The sequence below is a fragment of the Myodes glareolus genome, chromosome 18, assembly GCF_982192425.1.
Source record: "Myodes glareolus chromosome 18, mMyoGla1.1, whole genome shotgun sequence".
Taxonomy (NCBI): Eukaryota; Metazoa; Chordata; class Mammalia; order Rodentia; family Cricetidae; genus Myodes; species Myodes glareolus.
In genome coordinates, this window is record NC_142043.1 from 55,930,842 (window position 1) to 55,950,365 (window position 19,524).

General features: G+C 43.4%; 1 protein-coding gene across 4 annotated transcripts in view; it reads left to right on the top strand.

Annotated features, from left to right (window-relative positions):
* Positions 1 to 19,524, top strand: part of Fam13c (family with sequence similarity 13 member C) — a 114,421-nt gene that overhangs the window by 75,602 nt on the left and 19,295 nt on the right. For all 4 annotated transcript variants that reach the window (XM_087898227.1, XM_087898226.1, XM_087898224.1 and 1 more), the window contains 2 exons: positions 16,787 to 16,997; positions 18,397 to 18,535. In XM_087898227.1, coding sequence (XP_087754353.1) covers positions 16,787 to 16,997; positions 18,397 to 18,535 — 350 coding nt within the window. The remainder of the gene's footprint in view (positions 1 to 16,786; positions 16,998 to 18,396; positions 18,536 to 19,524) is intronic.

Below are 19,524 nucleotides of genomic sequence, written 5' to 3' on the forward strand. Positions count from 1 at the left end.
GTTCTCAACCTGTGGATTATGACTTTTTTTGAGGAGGGGGGAGTCAAATGACTCTTTCACAGAAGTTACCTAAGAGCATCCTGCATATCAGATATCTATATTGTGAATCATAACAGTAGCAAAATCACAGTTATGAAGCAGCAACGGAAATAATTTTATGGTTATAAACATATAACATGTAGAACTGTATTAAAGGGTCTCAGTGTTAGGAAGGTTGAGAACCACTGCCTCGGTCAGTCTTGGAAATCCTAGATTTGGCTTATTTTACAAACACTCTGTGTAACGTGATCCACTAGATAAGTGGATAATGTTTTAGAGAATTTCAAGGCTCCTCCGACTACAGCGTGTGTTACCCATGGACCACAGGGAATTTATGACTCAGGATTTATGTCCAGTCAGGGTCATCCATCAACATCAAGGCGAGAAAGGCATTCATGATGGTGCCAAGGAAGGGGCATAGATGAATCTTAAGCCCACAGGGGTCCTGAGAGCAAAATGATGGGGGTAATTTGAGAGCATTGAAAGGATTATGAACTGTTCTTGCTGATGGAGGACTGCCTGGTTTGGGGGCAAAATGACTCTCAAATGCTGAGGAGTCATAGTCCCAGATAATCTTGCATAGGGCATCCTCCCTGTAACTTGTAGGGCTGGAGAGATGGCTCAGAGGTTGTGAGAACTGACTGCTGTTCCGGAGGTCGTGAGTTCAATTCCCAGCACCCACATGAAGGCTCACACACCCATCTCTAATGAGATCTGGTGCCCAGAACACTATATACATAATAAAATTTAAAAAGTAGTGTAAGCTAGAAACTGATATGGATTGACTCCCATTTTCCTGGTTGAAACCTTGTTATCTCCAGTGTAAAAGTCTTGGGGAAAGGGGCCTTATGGATGCAGCCCTCATGAATGGGGTATTTCCTATCAGAAGAGTCCAGAACGTTAACTGCCTGGCTTTTTGTTACATTAGGGTACAGTTAAGAAGCCAGCTATTTGTAGCCTGGGTGAGGCTCTCTCAATGGCTTGACTTTGCTGGGGCCTTGATCTCAGACTCTTCCCACTTGCAGAGCTGTAGGAAAGGAACTTTCCCTTGTTTGCCAGTCGCTTAGTCTCTGGGAGTTTGTCCTAGCTGCTCAGAGTGACTGAGACAGAAATCCGCACGGAAGATGCAAAACTCACTGTAGCCAGATCAGCGCTCATCATCTAAGTAAATATTTTCCCTCTGGTGTGAGTGAGTGTCTATTCTGGCGTCAGGGGGTGAAAAACGGCTTGAGGGTGGTCCTTATGATGGCTTTTCATTTTGAAGCGTGCACAAGGAAATCTACAACGGTATCAGTTTAAAAAAAATACCCTTGAAACTATGGGCACAAAACTTTTCTATTTATTTTTAACCAAATGACGATGCCTTTGGGATTATTTTCCAAGCCGTTCCTGCCCATGTGAGTCACTTTCTCAGCTGTTCTTTTATAGCTGTGAATTGTGTAAGAACTTAAGGACACTTTGGCATGCCGTGTGGCTGAGCATAACCCTTGTTCTGTCTCTCCAAGGATGACTGATAGACTGGAAATTTTAGTGACCCCTGTCCCCAGAGATAGCTGAACATCCGTGGCTGCAAATACTCTTTCAGTAGTATATAGTCCCTTTCTCAAAGACCTTGATTTATAAGTTCTCCATTTGAGTTGAGACACTGATGTATACCATCTGTTTTCTCTGAGTGATCTATAGGTCTTGTCTTGGTCTGAGTCAAAGCAAACACTGTCTTCCCATTCTGTCTTCAAGACGCTGTGCCTGACCAGAGTTGCAAATTCCTTGGAATTTTCAGTGAATCGCTATATGACAGGGTTACACATCCCAGAATGCAAAATTAAACTGTAGGGATGGCGCTAGATGCTGGACAAGTTGCCCTGAACTCAGCGTCACAGCAGGGCGTCACGAAATATGTTCTTGTTGCAGGTGAAGCTTGTAGTTGGATTTGTAGCACAGAAAATCAACTCAGGTGTCCCAGTAGGTGGCCATCGTCATTCATTGACTTGTTCTTTTCTCTGTGGATTTGTAGCACAGAAAATGAACTCAGGTGTCCCAGTAGGTGGCCATCGTCATTCATTGACTTGTTCTTTTCTCTGTGTTAGGGCCAGCTTCAGATAGGCTATGGGTGTTGGGTTAGAGAGGACCTCTGTCATTCCAGTCTCAGGAGCTCTTATGATCCCCAAATGCCTCTTAGAAGCTTTATCACTTATATGGTTACATAGAACTGCATGGGCTTTTGTGTGTTTGTAGACACTTGCAAACCTTTCTTGAACCTTTTATATTTTATGGTCAATTATTGTTCTTATTGTTTTGTTTATTTGAGGCAAGGTGTCTCTGTGTAACAGCCCTGGCTGTTCTGGAACTCGCTCTGTAAAGCAAGCTGATCTCAAACATGGAGATCAAACTGTCTCTGCCTCCCAAGTGCTGGAATTAAAGACATGAGCCACCACTGACTGGCATTTTTATATGTATTATTATATACACTATATTATATATTGTCTATAAAATAAATATATTTTTATGTGCATGAGTATTTTGCCTGTCTGTATGTATTATGTATGTATACCATGTGTGCAGTGCCTGTGGAGGACAAAAGATGGTGTTGGGTCTTCTGGAACTGGAGTTACACAGCTTGTGAGCTGCCATGTTGGTGTTGGGAACTGAACTTGGGTCCTCTGTAAGAACAGTGAGACGCTCTTAACCGCTGAACCGCCTCTCGGAGCCGAGTCTTTGATCTTCTCAGAAGGCACCACCAGCTGCTTGAAATTAAAAAAGATGGCTACTGCTGTGAAAAGCAGCACTGATTTGTTTTTCTTCAGCTGACCTTTCAGCTGGGCTCTATGTCGTGGGGCCTGTGTGGGACACATTTTGGCAACACTGGAGATGGATTTGCCAGTCACAACTGGGGTGGGAGGGTGTACTCCTGGCTGCAGGCCAGGGATTCCTGCTATGTCGTCTATAATGCCCTCCCTGACAGAGAACTGCCAGCTCCCCATGGCCAATGCTCAGGCTTGGAAGCGTGCCATAGAGAATTTGCGTGAATAGCAGCAACAAGGGCTACCCATGGTCTCTTTGCTTGCTTCCAATGGGTGAATGGATTTTTCCGTCTTATTCTCTCAGTAACCACCTGAGGCTGGTTTCATCATGATCCCTGGGTTAAAGAGGAGGGGATAACTGTGGAGAGTCAGGGCAACCTGCTGCAGGTGCCACAGGTGGGGATTGGGAACAGAGGGGACAGGCTGGGACAGTTCTTCCCCACTAGCATTTGCCAGCCAGCCCAACTAAGCCCTCATATTTCAGATGTTCTTGATATTGAAATTAAGTGGGTAGCCTGTGTGCAGTTCCTAGAACTGCTTTGTTTTGAAACTGACTGCTTCCATCTATTCTAGGGCAGAAGCATCAAGACCCAGATTTGTGCTTCATTTGTCTATTTTCGTTCTTTGTCCCCACAGTCATTTGAGCTTCTCTGATCAGAGCTGCCCACAGGCACTTCCTGGTGGCTTTCTTGAGGGTACTGCTTGATTCCTGCTGGATTAAGTTAGAACATTATGCCCGAATATGGGCAGAGGTAGTTTAATTCTGCCAAATGACAAAATGAACAGGATGAAATGAACACGGCACCCCATCCTCAATTCTCATAACAGCATGGAAAGCTACAATAGTATCAGTTAAAAAAAATAAACTAATGCCTTTTAAACTATGGGCATAAAACTTTTATTTTAATGAAATGATACCTTTAGGATCGTTTTCCAAGCCATTCTTGCCGGTGTAGGTCACTGTCTCAGCCGTCCTGTCATAGCTATGTATTCTGTAAGAACTCAGAGTCTGCTTCCCATCAAGCTAATAACTCAGTGCTTATTACATGTTGAGAGCAGATGGGTCAGTTCCCTCTGGCTCCATCACCCACTGGCCCACACTGCGAGTCATCTGCCATTGTGGTGCCTCCCATGGTTTGAGACCTTGACCTGAGGCTATTTGGTATTTCAGTCATTGAAAATGATCCTTAGCTGTGGCTGGAGAGATGGCTCAGCAGTCAGGGGCACTGACTGCTCTTCCGCAGGATCCTGGTTCAATTCCCAGTACCCATATGGTGGCTCACAACTGCCTGTAACTCCAGTTTTAGGGGATCCCATGCCTTTTTCTGGCCTCCCTGGGCACCAAAAACATATGTGGCATCCAGCAAGTAAGACAGCCATACACATATTTAAAAAAAATACAGCACCTACAGTCTCACACTTACCACTACGTTCTTAGATGCCATTTTAAAAATGTAAAATAAGATTAATCTAGGATCTGTTTGCAAGTGTCGGTACAGACATGTCTGTCAAAAAGATATTAATTCAACTTTGCCCTTTGCTACATATGTCAAGAGAGTTTGTGTTCATTGCAAAACATGACCCAGTTATTTGGTTCTGTTTTTAAATAACCTCGGTATGAAATTTAGGCCATAACCTTCTTGAAAGGCCGGATGTGTTTGTTGTATTATTTATTGTTCAGCTTTGTTCTGAAATAATAGCCCCGAGTACGTCTTCATGAACTTGTTTGGTGACCTTGCACAGCCTATTTATTCTCCTGTGCCTTGGTGCGGGAGAATTATCTGTATTCTGTCAATCATATTTTAATAAAACGCTGATTGGCCAGGCAGGCAGTATAGGCGGGAAAGCCAGACAGGAAGTAGGGGTGGAGCAAAGAGACTGGGAGAATTCTGGGAAGCAGAGAGGTTCCTCTGCCATTCCTGCGTAGAACACCGAAGAGGCAACATGTAAGCTGTCACACTGAGAAAGGTACTGAGCCCATGTGGCTAACATAGATAAGGATAATGGGGTAATATATGTTATAAGAGTTAACAAGAAGCCTGACCTAATGGGCCAATCAGTTTATAACCTGATGTAGACTCCGTGTGATTTTCCTTGGGACTTGCTGGCTTGTTGGGGTACTGGGCGGGACAGAAACCCCAACAAGCTGGCCCTCATGTTACATATGGCGCCCAGACGTGGATAACTGAATCCACAGAAAGCTTGAGAAAGCTTGGGAAAGCATGTTTTCTTGGTGGTAGCAATTTCTTGGGTCTGCTCTGCTTGCTAGAGGCAAGCAAGCACTCTCATCTAAGAGAGGCTTCCTGATTCAGCTTTAGCTGCAAAACTTTGCAGCTCTTTAAAGAGGTCCTGCCACAAAACACTTAAATGTTGTTGATGACAAGCTGAACGCATTCTTTTCAGTTTTCAGCTGTAGCAGGAGAAAAGCTGTGCCGTTTTAAAATGCTGGCCTTCTGGGCTGTCCTGCCAGAGCAAACTCTGACTCTTTCAGGCAGGCAGTCCGACTGAGTGTGGTCTATGAGCAGAATGCTGCAGCTTGCTTGCTGGCAAGGACCTTGAAACGCCATAGAGTTGTGGCAGTGAGCACAGCTCTGGCTGGTACCTCAGCCTTGAGGCTGAAAAGCTAAGGAATGAGCTGGATCTAGCCGTCAAAGCCACAGCTCTCCATATTGCTTAGTAAATTAAAGACTCATATGGTCAGGAAAAGAAAAATATACAGTAAAGAGAGATTCAAAGAGGAAGAAAACCTCTAAATGGTTTACAGTGTGTATATGCAGGCTAAAAGTTAAAGTTCTTAAAGTTAAAAGGAAAGAAAGAGAGTAGTTGGGTGTGGTGGTACACACCTTTAATCCCAATGCCTGGGAGGCAGAGGCATATTGACCTCTGTGACTTCAAGGGGTAGAGGTAGATTGACCTCTGTGACCTCAAGGTGTGGTAGTACACGCCTTTAATCCCAATGTCTGGGAGGCAGAGACAGATCTCTGTGAGTTCAAGGTGTGGTAGCATACACCTTTAATCCCAGCACTGGGGAGGCAGAGACAGGAGGATCTCTGTGAGTTCAAAGGCAGCCTGGTCTACAGTGTTATTCCAGGACAAAGATATACAAAGATCCTGTCTCAAAAAGTAAAAGTAAAAATAAAAGAAATAGAAATAAAATAAAGCTGCATAAAGATGGAAAATACACAGAGAATCTTGATACTGTGTGTTATGCTCTCCTTTAATTGTTTGAATGCTGAGGAAGGAGCAACAGTCACCAAAAGACATTTGTTAATAAATGCTGCTGAACTAACCCAAGATAGACATTTTGAAAATACCTTGGCTTCAAAACTGAAGTCAAAAGGTATGTTACTTTGGAGAAGAGATTCTGCTTTTGTTTCCACAGAAAATGAGAGGCTATGGATTTATTCAGAGTTAAGAAAAATCATCTTTGACCAAGGGAGGCCACCTGAGAAATCGACAGGAACAGATGGCCCAGATGACAGAGTTCTACATCCAGAACTGATTCAAGACTGCTGCCTGAGATGATCAAGACTCCCAGGATACTTCAGTCAGGACTTGACTATAACTCTAAATTTTCTTTAGGTCCCCTTAAGACTATCAGCGCCCCCAACCAGCAGGAAGTAGCCTGAAATACTACGCCCACAATCCCAACAAATGGATTATGGGTATTTTTCCTTTGTTTAAAAAAAAAAAAAGAGAGGGAAATGGTGCGGGAGAATTATCTGTATTCTGTCAATCATATTTTAATAAAACGCTGATTGGCCAGGCAGGCAGTATAGGCGGGAAAGCCAGACAGGAAGTAGGGGTGGAGCAAAGAGACTGGGAGAATTCTGGGAAGCAGAGAGGTTCCTCTGCCATTCCTGCGTAGAACACCGAAGAGGCAACATGTAAGCTGTCACACTGAGAAAGGTACTGAGCCCATGTGGCTAACATAGATAAGGATAATGGGGTAATATATGTTATAAGAGTTAACAAGAAGCCTGACCTAATGGGCCAATCAGTTTATAACCTGATGTAGACTCCGTGTGATTTTCCTTGGGACTTGCTGGCTTGTTGGGGTACTGGGCGGGACAGAAACCCCAACAAGCTGGCCCTCATGTTACAGTGCCTCAGTTTCCTTTTCTTTAAAATAGCAGAAGAGACGCTATTGTGAGTTTTGGTGTAAAATTACATAGAGTAATACATGTGAATACGTATAATACATGTGAAACACTCCATATATCAAGCATGGTAAATATTCAAGAAATGTTAGCTATTCTTTTTAACTTTTAAGTTAAATTACTTTGGTGTGTGTGTGTGTGTGTGTGTGTGTGTGTGTGTGTACATATATGTCTTTATGAACTTGTGGAGGTCATAGGGGGAACTTTTCAGGAATCATCTCTCAATGTAGTTCCTGGGGGACTGGATTCAGGTGTTTAGACTTAGCAACAAATGCCTTTGCCCACAGAGCTTTCTCCACAGCCTGCCTATTAACAGGTGGGCATACTTGCCCAACGCAGAATTTATTTCATGAGTTCCACCTCATGGTGATTGCATTTGTCTTTAAATACCGACTGGCTCATAATTTCTAAAATTTCCAGGGTGTGGGAGCAACGTTCGCAGTTCATTTTGCAGGTCTCCTCGAGAGTCTTGAATGATTGACATTTTCCTAGTTTCCTTAAGCAGAGACTGTCTATAACGGCAATCATCTTTAGAGCAGATGGCTGGATAATCACCACTATTAAAGTTGAAACTACATTTGCTGCAATAAAATCTAGCCTGCGCTCTGCCCATGACGTCACCTGGCTCTATGAGTTCTGCTAATTTTTCCCCCCTGTGCTCTTCTAATGATCTTCTTAGCGTTTAAAGAAGGCAGTGATTACCTTGACCCTTTGCTTACCAAAGGAAGCATTTCAAAATGTTTAGATGGCCATGTCCCTGTCTTAGGTCATTTCTACAGCTATCCTTTAGAAGGGAAAAGAGCGTGAGTCCTATAAGCCAAATTGGTAGATAGTTCTTTAACCTGCTAGCCCAACCCAGAATTCCTTTCATCTGCTCTGCTGCTCCTGGCCACCTTGGCATGGAGATACCTTCCTCTGTCCTTATTGGTCTTTTAACCAAGTAAGTCCAGGTGCTTCATCCGTTACATCTGGATGACTCTCGGTTTACCCCATTCTCTCTCCTGCCTCCCCGCTGCCCTGCTAGCTCCTTTAGAAGCTCCAGTACTGCAGTACCTACAGTGAAAGCCAACAAAATCCACCAGATATTTTGGGTTGGTGTCCTATTTTGCTTTCAGAAGCTGTGATAAAATGCTGACCAGAAACCACCTTGGGGAGAGAAAGGTTGATTTCACCTTAGGCTTTTAGAGCCCGTCATGGGGGAAGCCAGGACAGGAGCCCAGAATTGAAGCAGCGGGTGTGGAAGAGCATTGCTCTCCAGATGCTGTGGTCTGGCTTGAGTTTCCAACATCATGTCCGGCTACTTCTCTTATACAACTCGGCCACGCCTGCCTGGGGATGGTGGGCTGCGTCCTCCTCCATCAATTATCAATGAAAATGCCTCACAGATGTCTCCATAGGGCATTTTCACCTGGACCAATACATCAGTTAAAGTTCTCTCTCTTCCCAAGTGACTTTAGGTTGTTGTCAAGTTGACAGATGAAGGTTACTGTGGCCGTTGGGTTTGTTTCCATAGCTCTCCTTCTGTGCGTGACAGTACTGCCCCCCCCCATATGGTCTGTTCTGAGACCAGGGCCAGAACTCTTAGGCTTTGAAATCACCAAGATCATGACACACTTTAGGCTCATTTCACTCCCCAAGCCAGCCAAGGCTGGTGTTTGGCTCTTGGGCTGTATCTGAATGTTACCCGTGAGCCCACCACAGTGGCAAACCCAATAGTGAAATTAATGAGTCTGCAAGCCCCTGGCTTATGGGCTGTTCTCCCAGGTCTGAGTGAGCCCTCTCAGGCCTTTGCGGAGATGTATTTAGAGTTCGAGCTGATTTTAAAAATCCACATTAGGAAGATACATTTTTGAATCCGACTGACTCACTGTAACGTAACATCTGCTGCTGCCTGGGGTTGCAGCCAGATCAGAAGTAGTCTCCTGGTCTCCATATCCTGGAGGTAATTATTTCTCTGCGCTGTCTTCCCTGCTGTGCAGCGAGTGGGCTGCCAGAGACACTTTAGCTTCCAGCAGCAGAGATGTGTCATCTTCTACTTGAGGAAGGAACTGGTCAGAGCCCGCCCCTCCTGCACTGCCCCCAGATGGGTCAGCCTAGCTCGACACCTTCCCTACTGAACTGCTAACTAGTCTCACACCACTGCCTGCGTGCAAAACTCCCAGAACAAGTGTTAGGACATAGTGAGTCACTCCACAAACACTCAGTGTTCTTCTTCTTTGAAATTAAGCGCTGACAGGAGGTCCAAGATGTTGAGGCATAAATGGATTGACAGCTCTCAGAGTGTACCCCATTGATGCTCCTAGGAGGGTCTCAGAATATTTACCTTCCTTTTTCTATAATAATTACTAAAATAACAATTCTTAGGGAATCACATATCACATTGATATGCCTTATCCTAATGTCTCACCAAGGATGCGTGGACAAACTCTGGGTTTGTTTTGGAGATTTTTAACACTGAGCTCAGGGCTTATGCTAGTCCAAGTGCTTGGCCCTCAAGCACATCCCTAGCCCAGCACTGGGAAGTTTAAGATGAATTTATTTTAATGTTGATTAGTTTAATAGGTATGGGTAGCCATTCAGATGAACAACTTCTTTAACATAATTCTCCCGACTAAATTGAAGATTTAAAAACTTTGTTGCAATCGTACGGCATATAAGACATAGGTTGCATGGATATGCTAGAAGTTGATTAGGATTTGACTTAATGTCATCCTCTCTTAGCCTTGTGAGGAAGGCATCATTGGCCTCCTCATTCAGTAGGTGAAGAAACCAAATTTTAAAATTTCCTTTCTGGGTCAAAGAAAGTGCTTGCTGCCAAGCCTGACCACATGAGCTTGACCCCCAGGACTCACATTTTGGAAAGAGAGAACCAACTTTGCAAAATTATACTCTGACTCTTGCATGACACACATGTAGGGACACCACACACACACTCACACTCAGTCACACACACGCATGCGTACACATACACGCACACACGCAATGCTAAAACTTCTTTGTAGTCTGTTTCTGTTAACCAGTGAAAGACCTAGGAGTCACACTAACAATTTCTACTCTGTTGTATGTAATGTCATCCCTCTAGAAGAGGTGGGACCAGCGGGGAGGGAGCCCATCAATGAGGTGAACTTAAGTCTTTGGCAATAACCAACTTTATTCAGGGTCTCAGACAGTTTATACTCTGAGGGTTAAGAAAGGCCACGTAAGTTTTCGTGAGTTCAAGCTGTGTACAATCAGAAAGATAAGCCCCACGTGGCAAAAACATGTTTTTCTGAAGAGGCATGTGAAGGATAGTTTAAACATTCAGCTGAATAACAGCAGCAATCAATAATGAGAACTCTGAAGTGAACTCTCTTCTCTCCGCCAGTGAGAGGAGCATGGAAACACTTTCCAAGAACAATGCCGTGTTTTGATGAAACTGAGGTCACAAGACTCTTGTCTGTTTGTGGCTTGTTCTCATAAGCACTGAGGATTCCCACAGGACTTCATCGCTGGGTTGTTCGGACAGGCTAAGATGTCTTCCCCTTCATCTCCTAGGAACCCCCCCACCCCATGCCTCGTGTTTTACATTAACTTGAGGTTTCTTTTTCTAAAGTTAAAGGCACATTTGTGTCAGAGATTTTGGAGATTGCAAAGAAGCATTTCTGGTTGCACGAGCGCTTAGCATGAGGTCCATCCCTTAACCATTTGTCAGTGGGGTTCCTGCCTTGCTAGCTTATAGAGCGTATCTCTGTAACATGAAGGGCCGGCTTGTTGGGGTTTCTGTCCTTGACCAGGCTGTCCTTGAACTCACAGAGATCCACCTGTCTCTGCCTCCCCAGCTCTAGGATTAAAGGTGTGTGCTACCACACCTTGAACTCAGAGATCTGTCTGTCTCTGCCTCCCAGACATGGGGATTAATCTCTCTTTACTGTACATCTCTCTTTTTCTGACTACATGAGTCGTTAAAGAGAATATTAGAGCCATGGCTTTGATAGCTGAATCCAGCCCATTCCTAAGTTTTCCAACCTCACGGCGGAGGTACCACTGAAGCCATTTTTCTTACCACAACTCTGTGGCACTTCAAGGTCCCTGCCAGCAAGCAAGCTGTAGCATTCTGCTCACAGACCACACTCAGTTGGACTGCTTCCCAGAATATTCCTGTTCTCATCACCCTGCCTTTACTGCCTGTCTGGTTGATCCACCTATACTTCCTGCCTGGCCAATCAGCGTTTTATTAAAATACATGATTGACAGAATACAGACAATTCTCCCACACCATATCTCCTCTGTGTGTCTTTTTACAGCTCTGCATGGCTGATACAAGGAAACAGAAGGAAGCCACACAACTGACAGAATCCCCCCACATAGTATAGACTTACCAGACTCTTGGCTCCTAGCACCTTCCTCTAAACCATGACATTTCATGCCATTGGCCCTGGAAAGCTCCCTCTTACTTTGGAAGAAACAAACATTCTGTCCTCAGGATCCTTGAAAAGCCACCAAGTTCAAGGTGGCCACACACTTCTCCCTGTGGGGTTGGAAGAGGCTGCCAGCTCTGTTCCCAGATGGCAGCTCTGCCTTGGTCTGTTTTGAGCAGAGCGCTCAGTAAATCTGTCTACACAAGTATACACACAAATAAACTTGCCAACTGATTTAATTAAACCTATTCTCAATTATAGTGGCATTTCAGTTGGATTTTAATAAATAAAACTTGCCTGAAGATCTGAGAATAAAACAGCCACAATTGTCAGCCTTACAGACCAAGTATTGGTAATACACACCTTTAATCCTAGTAGTCACACTAGTTTGCCATAGAAACCGGGTTTTTAATCACAGTGGTGCATGCCTTTAATCCCAGCCCCAGAGAGGTTTATAAGACGGGAGGAAATAGCTCTGGACACACAGTCTCATTCTGAGATTCCTTGAGGCAGGATCACCATTTCAGACTGAGGTCGAGGTAAGAGCTACTAACTGACTGCTTTGCTTTTCAGATCTTTGGGCTAAACCACAAATTCTCTCTCTGAGTTTTTATTAGTCATGCTTTATTTGGCCTTCTACCTTTTGTGGCATGAATTTGTGCAAAAAGGCCTTTTTCCTGAGGCCATTTATCCACTGACACAGGCCAGAGCTGCACCCAAACCAAGCCACTTGGGTTCAGAGAAAAACTAGAGCTCCAAGCTCCCATCCTCCTGAGCTTAGCTTCCCCTCCTGTCTGGGCTCCTTGGTGATGACGTGGATCTAGAAACGCCATGAGGTTGTGGTAAAAAATCATGGCCCCTGCCAATGAAGGTAGACTCTCAGAAAGCCAAGGAGTGGGGTGGATCCAGCCACCAAAGTCACGGCTTTAATCCTAGTCATATAGCTAGAAGACTTAAAGAACAGGTAGCCAGAAAGATAAAGATAATGAGTAAAGACAGAAAAATAAAAACCCACCTCTAAATGCTTTGCAGTGTGTTTAAAAATATACTTAGGCTCGGAGAGAAAAGAAAAAGGATAGAGAAATTCTTAAAAAGGGGGAGGGAGAGAGTGGTTGGGTGTGGTGGTGCTCGCCTTTAATCCCAGCACTTGGGAGGAAGAGGCAGGTGGATCTCTGTGAGTTTCAGACCAGCCTGGTCTACAGAGTAAGATACATAAGATTATCAGTGCCCCCAATCGGCAGGAAGTGGACTAGAAAACTATGCCGAAATTAAAAAAAAATGGATTATGGATGTTTGTTTAGAGTGTTGGTTACAAGTTGTTATAGATAATGGTCAGAAAAAAAGCTAAACAAAAGAAATTAGAATCAAGGTTCTTGTTTTGAAAGAAAAAAGGGAGATATAGATATGATAGGATAAAAGGGTAGATTATTGACTCTACTCTGAGAAGAAAAAAGGAAGAATATAGATATGATCTTGTTTGAAAAGAAAAAATGGAGGCTATAGATATTATAAGATAAAAAAGTAGATTATTGAATTTTACTTAAATCAACTATCAGTTTTAATTTTACATTGGACCGTACTTTTGTATATCATATACAAATTCTGAATATTTATGTAAATTTGAGATTAATTTTAGTTTTTTTAATGTATTATCTTTATTTGTTACATACATTAGTATTTTTTCTGCATGTATCTCTGTGTGAGGGTGTGAGATCTTAGAGTTACAGACAGTTGTTAGGTGCCATGTGGGTGCTGGGAATTGAACCCAGGTTCTCTGGTAGAGCAGTCAATACTCTTAACCACTGAGCCATCTCTCCAGCTCCTGGGATTAATTTTGTTAAAACATACTGTACATACATTTCTAATCTTGTTCAAGGTATTGTACCTATACTCCTCATTTAGCAATGTAATGCAAATATCTAGTACTTGAGAATTATTATTACCAACTGTTAGGATAATAAGGAAAGCAGGCTAATAATTAATCACCTAGAAAACATTAGGTATGTTTTCAACATCAAACAAAGATATATTTTAGATAGACAGGTCGTCTTCAAACACTTCAGAGATCTATAGAATATGACATTTAAGATGTTTTAATAACCTAGGTTGTTGGTTTTTTTATGATAATGAGACATGGCTTCTACTGGCAACACCAATATACTCTGGAAGATAATGGGCATCAAAGAAACCACATGGAGTTTATTTTCTTTGTGGAAAAAGTAAGCCTTGCCCCTGCTTTGACTGCTGACAATATGTTGTCCTAATTAGACAAGCAGGACACAAAATATCCTGCTTCACAGAAAAGTCTGCCGGATATGCTAGGTGTGTAATCCAAAGAGGAACTTTGGGTGACTGTCTGGGAAGCCAGCTGTTTCTGTCATTCACATTTTTTTTGGAAGTCACTTGCTTGCATTTCTGGCCTACTCAGTTAATATTATTTCTTTCTTGGGTCTCTGAGGGAGTTGAAGATTAGATAGTCATAGTTAACCAGATTCAGAAAGCAAATTATGATAGAAACTAAGTTAGGTGAAAGACTTTGGACTCTCTAAGACAAAATAGATATGGGGTATTTTCTCTGAATCTGTCAGATGCAAATGGACTAGACATTGTTGATGTATTTAATGCCTGTATATATTGTGCATATTTTTCTTATATTAGTTATTGCCTTTTTATTTTATTTTATTTAGATTTTATTTATTATGTATACAGTATTCTGTTTGCATTTGTGTCTGCAGGCCAGAAGAGGGCCCCAGGTCTCATTACAGATGGTTGTGAGCTACCATGTGGTTGCTGGGAATTGAACTCAGGACCTCTGGAAGAGCAGCCAATGCTCTTCTGAGTCATCTCTCCAGCCCAGCCTTTTTTATTTTAGACAAAAAGGGGAAATACAGTGGGATTTCAATTGTATTTTAATAAATAAAACTTGCCTGACGATCTGAGAGTAAAACAGCCCCAATTGTCAGTTTGACAGACCATGTATTGATAATACACACCTTTAATCCCAGTAGTTACAGAAATTTGCCAGTGCATGCTTTTAATCACAGTGGTGCATGCTTTTAATCCTATCCCTAGAGAGTATTATAAGACGGGAAGAAACAGCTCTGAACACACAGTCTCATTCTGAGATGCCTAGAGGCAGGATCACCATTTCAGACTTAGGCTGAGGTAAAATCCAGTGACAGGCTGCTTTGCTTTCCAGATCTTCCAGTTGAACCCAATTTCTCTCTATGAGTTTTACTAATTATGCTTCACTCAATTCAGATGGTAATGTTGGACAAGAATTAAGGCTCTACCAAATTACCAGTAGTATTATCTTTCTAGATTGTGGTATTTATGTGTATGTGTGTGTATAATACAAATACCACGTATCTAATTATATACACATATGGTGCGGGAGAATTGTCTGTATTCTGTCAATCATGTATTTTAATAAAACGCTGATTGGCCAGGCAGGAAGTATAGGCGGATCAACCAGACAGGAAGTAGAGGTGATACAATGAGAACAGGAGAATTCTGGGAAGCAGGAAGCTTCCTCTGCAGTTCTGCCCAGACCACAGGAGAGGAAAGATATAAGCTGCCCCACTGGAAAAGGTACTGAGCCATGTGGCTAACGTAGATAAGGATAATGGGGTAACATAAGTTATAAGAGCTAGTAAGTAGCCTGACCTAATGGGCCAATCAGCTGTATAACTTATAGAGATCTCTGTGTGATTGATTTTCTCTGGGACTTGCTGGTTGTGGGGTACCGGGCGGGAACAGATACCCCAACAAGCTGGTCCCTCATATTACACACATATACATATATACATGCATATATACATACATGTACATCACACACAACCACACACTCATACACAAATATAAATGGGATTTATTAGTATGGTTTATAGTCTGTGATTCAGCTAATCCAACAATGGCTGTCTACCAATGGAATGAATGTTCAAGAATCCATTAGTTCCTCAGTGTACATGGCTGGGATTTCTCCGCTGGTCTTTACTATGCCCCAGAATCCCGAAGAAGTAGGCTCTAAAGCTAGTGAAGGAATGGATTTACAAGCAAAAATGAGAACAATTAGTCAAAGAGAGGCCACTTCCTTCTCCCATATCCTTTATATAGGCTGCCAGCAGAAGGTGTGACCCAAATTAATGCATCTTCCCCCTCAAAAGGTCTAGAGTAAGGTATGTATTCCTACCTCAAATGATTAAATTTAAAAAAAAACCCACTCTGGGTATGGTGGCCCACACCTCTAATCCCAGCACTTAGGAGGCAGAGGGAGGTGGCTCTCTGAGCTTGAGGCCAGCCTCAAGTGTTTTAGTGACCCTCTGCTGGCATGTCTACCTCTCATCTCCCTGTTAGCGCAGGAGAAACTGACATCTGGACTGGACCTGGGGGAACTAAAGAGCTACCTTAGGGATGCGGGAGAAGTTCACATGGAGAATCAGGGCCTAGAGCTGGCCCACTGTGGGCCAGCAGCTTTTGTTTGTAGTTTTGGTTTATGAAATAGAGTGTTACACAATATTTTGGAAGCAGAACAAAGTCAATCCTAATTCTACATTTTGGAGTTACTTTGTAACCTCTGGTTTTTCTCTTAGCCTCCCTCTCTCCCTTCCCTTTTGCCCTCCCTTCTTCTCTCCCTCTCTCCCTCCCTCCCATTCTTGTCCTCCTTCTCTTCTTGTTTTTAGATTTTTATTTTATTGTGCATATCTGTGTGTGTGTGCACATAATGCCATGACATATGTGTGAGGATCAGAGAATAGTTTGTTGGAGTTGGTTTTCTTCTTCAATCACGTGGGTCCCAGTGATTGAACACAGTTCATTCATGCTTGGTGTTTACTCACTGATCCATCTCACTGGCCCAGGGGCGTTGCTACTCTGTTTTGAACTCTGTGATTTCTGTTGGGCAAATTCTGTGCATCGTGCATTTTGGTAAGTCCTCATTTTAGGGACTGACTCTTTGTTCCTCTTTCTCTCCTTCCTTCCTACTTCTCTCTTCCCACTTCCTCCCCTCCACTCTTGTCCTGACAAGTAATTCTGTTAGTCCTCCTTTTCCTCACTATCTGTGTCTTTGGCCAAATTCTTATTCACTCAGCTCCTTTCAGTGTCCCCTCCGACGCATGCGAATGATAGGCAATGAGATCTTTGCATGGTGCTGACTTGGTCAACCCATTCTGAAACAGTCTTCCAACACCCTTGTTGTTGACCTTGTAGTATTTTCTATCCTGCTTTTGTGAGACTAAACATGACAGTGTTTGGAACGATTTTTATAGCTCCAGAATGGAGCCATGGCAAACACATGTCGTTATCACTGATGTTATAATCTTTATTTAGAAACGTGACAGCCTAAAGCTCTCTGTCACTTTTGTCTCCATCTCTCATCTTGTTTCCCCAGACTCCATGGCAACTCACAAAGATGCGCAGAGTGACGCCGATGGTCCACCCGAAGACCTCCAGTCGACAAGCACCAGCAGGCTACTCTATCATATCACCGACGGTGATAACCCGCTGCTGTCACCGCGGTGCTCCATCTTTAGCCAAAGTCAGAGGTTCAACCTGGACCCTGAGTCAGCCCCGTCTCCACCCAGTAGCCAGCAGTTTATGATGTAAGAAAGTCCACTTTGAGGACCGTGTTCATTGCATGTAGTTTTCCAAAGACTCTGAAATAGGGCAAATGTGCTCATGGAATACAACCATGAGCCCCTGTGATAAAGCAGGATTCTCCCTCTTCAATTGGGAATACCATCTCTGTACTGACCTGAGGTTACAGGAAGAAATGGATTTGAGATACCTCTGGGTGTTTTGGGTAGATTGAGAAGTGTGTGTCTATGCAAACATCTAGCGTGTTATTTTCTCTCTGTTTTTGTTTGTTTTGTTTTTTTGTTTGTTTTTTGAGACAGGATTTCTCTAGTTTTGATGCCTGTCATGGAACTAGGTCTTGTAGACCAGGGCTTAAACTCACAGAGATCCGCCTGGTGCTGGAATTAAAGACGTGTGCCACCACCACCCAGCTCTAGAGTGTCATTCTTAACTAGCCTAGTGTGTTTTCCATGTCCAGCAGTGGATGGAGTGTAGATTAGAAAGTTCCCCCTTCAACTCCTTGTTAGGTTCTAGAAAAAAGTGTCCTCCCCAAATTGAATGGGCAACTAGATATAACAATATCTATATGCCAGATCTGCCCCCACCTTACACCGGTCTTTTTTATCAGTTATAGTAAGATGTGGTTCCTGTACCGAGCTCACTTCAGTCATTCATCAGTTTCTTCCTGTGTGTGAAATGTGACCCCCACATTGGTCATTTTAACAGCATCTCCCTGTGCACCAGAAGTGGGGTCCACACACACTCTGCAATGGTCCTTTGCATTTGAGATTGGAGTAAGTTCTAGGAACTATGTGGTGATCATTTTTAGCTTGCACAAATACTTTTGATGTGTAATTGAAAGGGAGACTCCCTTGGCTAAAGTTTACTCTCTTTCAAGGTCCCTAATCTTTCCTCCAAACATCTACTATTCTTGAGTTTATCCCATCTGGGCTCCTATAGGATGGATCATGTATGATAGCCCCGAATGAGTCGCTATAGTTGCATGGGAATTGTGTGTCATGTGAGACCCTGGAAATATTTCCTGGAATGAGGGTTGTTCCTTTTGACACATTTGAAAATGTTTCTTCTTAAGTCAGGATAGTTAACCACACATTTAAATCTTGCTTGAAAATGCCATCAGGTGTGACTTGTACAAGCTGTGGAACAGGAGCCTCGGCAGGGCTGTCTGAGTCCCAAGTTGACCTTAACTATGCTTTGAGAAATGTATTTCATCTGCTGATATTTTGACGTTTGTGTATATGAAAAGTCCCCAAGGATATTGGCCCACAATGCAGTGCTGTGGTCAGAGGTCACATAAGGAGCTGCTCTCAGGAAGTCTCTCATCTCCTGGGTTCAAAGGTTAGGCAACAATGCTCACTAAAGCCCCCTGCTGAAAATATTCTTTGTCTGTCTGTAACCACGCAGGCCACGGAGCTCTTCTCGGTGCAGTGGTGGAGATGGGAAGGAGCCCCAGACCATAACACAGCTCACGAAGCAGATCCAGAGCCTCAAGAGGAAGATTCGGAAGTTTGAAGAAAAATTTGAGCAAGAAAAGAAGTATCGGGTAAGTACTGCAGGGTTTAATGAAAGCATAGATCGTGTCAGATAACTCTGTGTGTTTTCTTGGGTCTCCATCCCTTGGCTTTGGCTTCTACTCATTGCTAGGGGACAGCTCTGTAACCGACTGACCACCTGTCCCCCTACCCCATCATGCGCTAAGCTTCGTGGCTAGTCTGTCTCATTCTCACATGTAGGAAACTGACCTCTGATCCATACATCCAACACACTATAACTCTTACTTTTAAACTTTTTGATTATTCATTTCCCCAGACTTTCTGAGCATTCTTATTGACTCTAGGTTTGTCTGGATCAAAAGTTTTGAAACCTTCTGAGTGTTGAACTTTACCTGTGTGCTGATAAGGACTTAAGGCCCCAACATGCAGAAACTCTTTAATTTCAGAACGTAATGATGGGAGGCACAGTTGTGTGTGTGTGTGTGTGTGTGTGTGCGCGCGCGCGCATTCTTTCCCCCTCCCTTTTTTTTGCCACGAAAGAACGCCCTGCCCTGATGGATGAGCGATGCCTTCTCAGGTGGCACTTGCTCAGGTCACTTGTGAGAACAAACGGACCCCTCTTTTCCCAGCAGGCCCCGGTCCTTCTGCTGGGTCACCGGAGTTGCCAGCGCAACTTCGTCTCTTCCCACACATGAAACCATAGAGCCGCAGATCAGGGTCAACTTGACAAATGTTGCTTATGTTTATTTTCTCTCTTAGTGACCATGGAGTAGAGAAAATTCAAATTCACAGAGACTTGCACAAAGATAGTGGGTCTCTGGCAGGTAGTCGGAGCAGCTGCTTATTAGCAGGGAAAAATCTCTCAGACATCTTGAAATGTTTACAGGCCCAATAAGCTCTCAGTACAGACACGGTCGGAAGGTTCCTGTGAGTTTGTGATAAGTTCTGGGGGACAGCGGTGATTGGGTAATGTTCTTCCTTTCCCTCCTGTCCTGCGTGGCTGTGGCTGCATAGAGAGTACAGTTTTAAGGAGTGAAGT